The sequence below is a fragment of the Trichechus manatus genome, unplaced genomic scaffold, assembly GCF_000243295.1.
Source record: "Trichechus manatus latirostris isolate Lorelei unplaced genomic scaffold, TriManLat1.0 scaffold00040, whole genome shotgun sequence".
NCBI classification, from domain to species: Eukaryota; Metazoa; Chordata; class Mammalia; order Sirenia; family Trichechidae; genus Trichechus; species Trichechus manatus.
Genome location: NW_004443976.1, coordinates 9,011,390 through 9,018,581, shown reverse-complemented (window position 1 = coordinate 9,018,581; position 7,192 = coordinate 9,011,390). Strand labels below are relative to the sequence as shown.

The following is a 7,192-nucleotide window of genomic DNA, read 5'->3' as shown; positions in this document are numbered from 1 at the left end:
ACCACAGAGCCCCACCCCGACCACAGAGCCCCACCCCGACCACAGAGCCCCAGCCCGACCACAGAGCCCTAGCTCCACCACAGAGCCCTGCCCATCCTCACCATTTTGGGACTGCAGTCGTGCCTTCTGTATGTTCAGATCATGGATCAACTGTGTCTGTTGGTCATCCTTGGCCTTGATTTCATTGAGTTGGTCTTCCCTGGTCCAGCACATTCTTTCCATGTTACTCTTTAAAAAGATGTCAATATGTATAGGTAAATGTGAGTTCCTGATGCCCAGTATTGAACTGGATGGTTTGTTAGTTTAGCTTCTTATAAGGTAAAATAAAAATACAGAACATGTAAAGATTGGTTTAAAAAAATCATAATCATTTCAGATTTGCTTTATTTTTATTTGTTATTGCTACTTATTTGTCAATAGCTTGGAGCATCAGCTGTTGGTAAGTAAGTATTTACTGATTTGTAAATCAACCTTTGAGAAGATGCTACTCAAAGGTAACCTGTGATCTCCTTGTACTATTAGTAATTCTGTTGTCATGTGAATATTACCCTTTGATGTATGTGTTTGCAAACAGTATGTACAGTAACAGTGTTAAGAATGTCATTGAATAATACAATGCAAAAGGCTGTCCTGTGGTGGAAGAGGTCTGGAAGGTCTCATCTCCCCAGCCACTAGGTGGTCTGTATCTCTGTGAAGGATGTTCAAAAACCCTGTGTATGTTGTAGGCCTCTTCCTTTCCACCCCCACCCCATATAATATCAAACAAAATGTATTGCATGTCTATTTTTTCCTTCAGTTGGGAACTATGAGATGGCAACAGAAGAAGCAGGGGTATTTGATTCAAAAGAAGCCCCCAGGGAGCTTAGGACCCCTTTGAGAAGATGACATACAAGCATGAATAAATTAAACCAAGGGTAGTTGAAAAAGGAGTGGTGAGTCACAAGGAGGAAAATCAAAGGATACAACAAATTAAAAAAACATAAAACAATATAAAATTCTTCTTTCCCTGGATTTTAAAATTGAGAACTGAGAACATAAACAATTATGGATATAGGGAGGTTGCGAGGAAGGGTTGGTCCCAGGCAGCATGTGGCTGAGGCTGGAGCTTCTTCTAACCCAGCTAACCCTGCACCCTGACCTGGCTTGCTGTATGGACAGAGAAAGGGGGAGAGATGATACACACAGACATAACTTCTTGGAGGACGGAAAAAACCAAGAAAGAGAGAAAGAGCGGAAAACTGGGGAACCAGAAAAGAAAAAAGGAATCACCATCCAGAGTCAGTAGGGAGTGAGGAAGAAATCAAGAGAAAGCACAGGACAGTGAACTCAGGCTCTAAATAAAGACGGTAAGATGCACCTTAGCCCTCTGATTCACACCTGACATTCCTTTTCCAGATGAGCATTCTGATCTTCTGGTCAACCTCTGTAGGAGGTCCACAGCCTCACATCTGAAGTCACTGCTTCTTCTAGCCTAGCTGAGCAGTCCCAAGACTAGCTCAGAGCACCCCTCATATGAGGGCAGCTCTCTTAAATCTAGGAGTTTAGACTTTCTGTGAGGAAAGCTTTGGTTTGAAATCATATGCAGAGGCAGGTTTACCATGAAGCTCGTAAAGCTTAATCTTCAGGGCCCCTCAGCTTCATGGGCCCCAGTTTTGGGAATTGTAGAATGTTCCAGGTGGGGAGGGGAACCCACCTCAATGAGAATGCGTTTTTTGGTAAGCATTTCTGGCAAATGGCCTGAAGAGGTCTCTGAAGAAAGAGACCTACATCCCAGAGGCTCCAGTAATTTGTGACTCATTTTTCTCATTCAAAATAAATATTTACTTTCATACCTAATTTTGTATACTCTTTCTTAAAGAGTTCCTCCCTTTCCAAGTGTTAAATACTTCAAGCCCCACAAAACCGGGATCCACCCTAGCAAGTGTGCATAAATTCATGTGGGCCATGCCTCCAGGGACTAATTGCGTAGGCTAAGAAGGTTCTATGTAGAAAACCATTTCCAGAAAGGCAGGCCCTTTGTGCAACCCATCCACAGGTTTAGTTCTAGAAAATGCCAGAGGGATTGGAAGATTTCTGTAAAACTCTGGAAGGAGGATGAGATCTTGAGTGACGGCAGATCATTAGATCAAGCTTGGTGTTCCTGGCTAATGAGAATGGTTAATGCTCTCTGCTGCTAACCAAAAGGCTAGGGTTTGAGTCCACCTGAGGTGCCTTGAAGAAAGCCCTGGCAGTCTACTTCCAAAAATAAGCCATTGAAAATCCTGTGGAGCACAGTTCTACTCTGACACACAGGGAGTTGTCATGAGTCAGAGTAGACTTGATGGCAACTTGGTTTTTGAATGACTTGAGTGAATTTGGGGAATCGGGAGCAGGCAGAAATGGGGAAGAGGGTTTCAGTTTAGAACATGCCACAAGTTTGGGGGACATCAAATTACACGTGCCCACTGGGCAGGTGCATATGGCTGCCTTGTGTTTGCCAAGAGTAGAAGGGCCAGGTACCTTAGACTTGGAGATGGTCTCAATGTTGCTGGCCATGTCGTCGATCTCCATCTTCAACTCGCTCTTCTCCTTCTCCAGCTTCTGTTTGACTCGCTGCAGGTTGTCAGTCTGCTCCCCGAGCTCGGCCACACTGTCCGCGTGCTTCTTCCTCAGGGTGGCCACTGTGGCCTCATGCTGCAGGTGGTCTCGTCTAGGTCCCCGCGCAGTTTCTGGAACTCAGCCTCCCGCTTTTTGTTCATCTCGATCTGGGCTAAAGTCGCCCCGCTGGCTTCTTCCAGCTGCTCGCTGATCTCCTCCAGCTCCCTGGCCAGGTTGGAGCACTGCTTCCCAATCTTGGCTCTGAGTGTGTGTTCCACTTCAATTTCTTCCTACAGCTCTTCTTTGCGGGCCTGAAAGGGTCACTGTGTCAGGAATGCGGGACGGGGGATGCATTTTCGGAGGGGCCGGGTGCAGACGGGTGAGAGCTAGAGACCACAAAGCACAGAATACATCTTAACACTAAAACCATCAGTTACTGTTGAGTCGCCTCCTACTCAGGGCAACGCCATGTGTGCCAGAGTAGAATTATGCTCCACTGAGTTTGCAATGGCTCATTTTTTGGAAGTAGATCACCAAGACTTTCTTCCAAGGCACTTCTGGGTGGATTCAAACCTCCAATCTTTTGGTTAGCAGCTGAGCATGTTAACCAATTGCACCACCCAGGGACTTCATTAAATAATAAAAACACCTGGAAACAACCTAAGTGTCCATCAATAGGGGAATGGCCAAATTGACTGTGATGGAGCCAGGCTCCAGAAGTCCATGAAGCAGTTAGATACCAATGCCTGCCTACATGGGTAGCTCTGCAGAGCACGTTACAAATGAAAAGAGCAAATTGCAGAACGACACTTCCAGTATGATAATATTTATGCTAAAAAAAAGGAACTTTTTTTGCATATATATATCCTATAGATTTTCTTTGGGTCTTAAATGTGCACATAAATATATAGCAAAAGGTAGGGAAGGATGTACAGCCAACTGAAATTGGCAGTTACTTCTGAGAAGGATCCCGGGAAATGGGAGTCAAAGAGCCTTTATAAATAATCTCTCGTGTTATTGGCAACATTTTAATTCTTTTCAAGGAAATAAATTTATGTGCTGCTTAGAAAATTAAAATATCAATTTCAAGAACTAAAGGAAAGGACAGAGTATTCTTTTCAGCTCCAATGGGAGACAGAAAAGAAGCTAAAGAAGCAAAAGGTAAAGGGTAAGAAGGGGTGCTTGCAAAGGGGTTTCCATGGTTAGGAAAGCATTCGACACTTCTACCTGCAGTTCTTTGATCTTCTTTTGTGACTGCAAACTGTGGACTCGTTCGTCATCAGTCTTGGTCTGTAAATGACTGATTTCAAACTCTTTCCTGCAAATAGATATAAAGAAAAAAAAAAACAAACCATGAAATACAAGCCTTTTAAGGGGGTGGGGAAGGGTTGCTTTACGGCTCAGGCACAAAGACAAAAAATGAAATAGCTACTTCTTCAGCTTCTCCTCCACTTGCTGCTTGTCGTTTTCTAGATCCAGAAGGGATTCCTCGGACATTTTCAGGTCTCCTTCCAGCTTCCTCTTCACTCTCTCCAGGTCTGCCCGCAGTTTCTTCTCCTGCTCTAGGCAGCCCTCGAGCTGGGAAGACATGGTGGAAAGGCTGACCTTGCTGGGAAAATGAGCTTGTGCAGGCCTGTGCAGTTATTCACGTGACCTGTGGTTTCCTTCCTCAGGTTCCCAGAGGGTGCTGGCAGCGAGTCTCTGCCCCAGAAGAAGCAAGACCTCCCCTTGCCTCTCCTCTCTCCTCTCCTCCTGCAAAGGCAAGCCCAGGAGGCTGGGTCTCCCAGGGACCTCCTGGTGCCTTTTTCAGCCCATTTCCACTTGACCTGTTCCAGCCCATGTCTTCTGGAGGAACATGGTGCCTGTAGGTGGGTACTCTTGCACAGACAGGACAAACGAGGGTGTCGGTGGACGGCCGCTGCTGCCGCTGTGCCTGTGATGGTCTAGAGTGGACGCCAGCACTCCTTCCCCACTCCATCAGCCAACCCTGGGGGATTTAGGCAAGGAATTCAGTGTGTGTGTGTGTGTGTGTGTGTGTGTGCACGTGTGTGTGTACTAGGGGTGGGTGTGGGGAAAGGAGAATGGTGGATCAGTGGTAGAACTCTCGCCTTCTGTAAGGGAGACCTGGCTTCGATTCCCAGCCAATGCACCTCATGAGCAGCCACTACCTATCCGTCAGTGGAGGCTTGCGTGTTGTTGTGATGCTGAACAGATTTCAGCGGAGCTTCCAGACTAAGACAGGGACTAGGAAAAAAGGCCTGGCGATCTACTTCTGAAAATCAGCCTACGAAAACCCTATGGATCACAACGGTCTGATCTGCAACTGATCACGGGGCTGGGGCAGGACTGAGATGTGTTTCGTTCCATTGTTCATGGGTCATCACGAATTGGGAGCTGACTTGAGGGCAACTAACTACAACAACAACAAGGGCTTCAGGGAAATTAAAGAGATCTGGAAAAGTTCTAGTCACTGTGTATAAAGCCTGAAGACTTCAAACATGGCTCTTACATAAAAAACAAAAATGTAACGCGGTTGGGGGAAACAATAACTTTCATGTCACAAATGGAACTGATTTTCAGTATGTCAGAAGGGGAGTGGAGTTTTTGGAAATGAATGACCTACAGATGGATGCTAATAATGATGATGATGATGATAACAATATTACCATCTAACATTTTACTAAGCACTTTCTACATGCTGAGCTTTCTGTGGAGACCCCCTGAGGGAGAGCTATTGTATTCCCATTGCACAGTACAGAAACTGAGGCTTTGTGGGGTTACGTGGTTTGCTCACTGTTCTAGATTCGCTCACAGGTGGGGCTGAGATCTGAACTCAGGGATTGTGATTTCAGAGCCTGAGCTCTCAACCCCTGCATTCTACGTGAACCCTCCCTTGCCCAGGCTTCCACGAGTAATCAATGTTAAAACATAACAGTAAAATATCCTCACATCATTCATTTGCTGTTCAAGCTTGACATTGATTTTGATTAGGTCATGGACTTGCTCTTCCTCGACCTGAAGATCATCCAATGTTTGCTGATGGGCTTCCTGTAGAGATTTCTTCTCTTTGGTCAGTTTGGAAATGTTTTGTTCAAGAGCTGTCATTTCTTCAGAAAGATTCTTCACCTAGGAGAATATCAACACAATTTAATAGTCAAACAATTAAGCCAGAAGCTTCTAACAAAGACTACCACTTCCTTTTTCTTTTCTTTGCTTTTTTTCTCTTTGCTGTTGTATCTTTCCCTCCCCAACAGGTGCTCGCTGTGTTATTCTGGAATTGGCAGCCTCTCAGCTCTTTATTGTCCTCACTGGCCTAGCCCCGTGTCTCGAATCCTCTCATCAGGATTATTCCTTTAAAGAGGGAATATGTCTTAGAAGGAAGGTCACCATTAAAATGCAAATATGCTACCTCTGAAGGATAACATCAGTCTATATTGACTCATAATACATTCACAGGGATTTGTTTATTAGGCTGGCTGATTGGGGTTTGGAATGAGATAGGAGGAAGGGGGAAGGAGAGGCATGAGGTGCTATGAAGAAAATCCAGAACGGGAATCCTGCATTGTCAGGAAGTGGGAAGCGGGCTTTCTTCCGGATCAGATGTTGCTAACGCCTGATCCACGGCTGAATCTGGCCACGGACATCTTTTCCTTAGTCCACTAGGGATTTACAATTCTTGAATGAGTTACCAACATTGAAAAAATAATGACATTTCGTGTTATATCTGGATCTCTGGCCTCTCATAGAAAATTGGAAGCTCTGGCCATGCTGGCTCACATTCCTACCCTGCAACACTTGGCTGGAGCTGAGTAGTGGCTGCCATCTGTGCACAGGGCAAGTTTGCCGCAGTCTCTACTCCTCCCTATTGTCCCTTTCCACTGCTGCCAATTGCCTATCCAACACTGAAGCTGAGTGTCAGCTGCCGTTATCATCTTACAGCTTGCTGGTGTCATCTCTTACCCCACCTCAGGGGTAACCAATTTAATATACACCATGTCATGTGTTTTTATGTATTTGTGTAAAATGCTTGTATTGTGTTGTGTGCACATAACTTTCGTCTGCATAAATAGTGTCATGCTGTATGCTTCATTTTCTCACTTTTTCCCCTCCTCAGTATCAGGTTTTCAATATCCACCATTGTTGCTCTGTGGGCATGAGCTGGTTGCTTCTGATGGCTACATAGTACACCCTGGTGTGCAGCTACCACTTTTTACCTCTCCATTCCCCTAGGTGGACCCTGATATTGCTTCCGACTGTCCCCCACACCAAGCAATGCTGCCACAGACAGCCTGGTACATGTCCCCTTATAGATTGTGGGAGGATTCCTTGGTGTAGACACCCAGGAGCAGACCCACTGGGGCGGGGGGTATGAGCATTTTTAATTTGGCTAAAGGGTTACAGATGGCTCTCCCAAGGGCTGCATCAGTCCACACCCCACTGTCAATGCATGAGGGTTCCTGTACCCTTGCACCCTTGCCAATGCTTATCCAGCTTTCTGCTTCCTTCAGCACCTGCCGCCTTCACTTTCGGCCTGGCTGCTGTAGGCATTTTCCTTGCTGGAGCCCTGGTGGCGCAGTGGTTAAGAGCTCAGCTGCTAACCAAAAGGTTGGTAGTT

General features: G+C 45.8%; 1 protein-coding gene across 1 annotated transcript in view; it reads right to left on the bottom strand.

The window, feature by feature from the left end:
- The window catches only part of LOC101351758 (myosin-13), a 188,509-nt gene that overhangs the window by 126,256 nt on the left and 55,061 nt on the right, over positions 1-7,192 (bottom strand). The window contains 6 exon segments of the mRNA XM_012555451.2: positions 102-228; positions 2,500-2,678; positions 2,681-2,888; positions 3,805-3,895; positions 4,010-4,155; positions 5,527-5,703. Coding sequence (XP_012410905.2) covers positions 102-228; positions 2,500-2,678; positions 2,681-2,888; positions 3,805-3,895; positions 4,010-4,155; positions 5,527-5,703 — 928 coding nt within the window.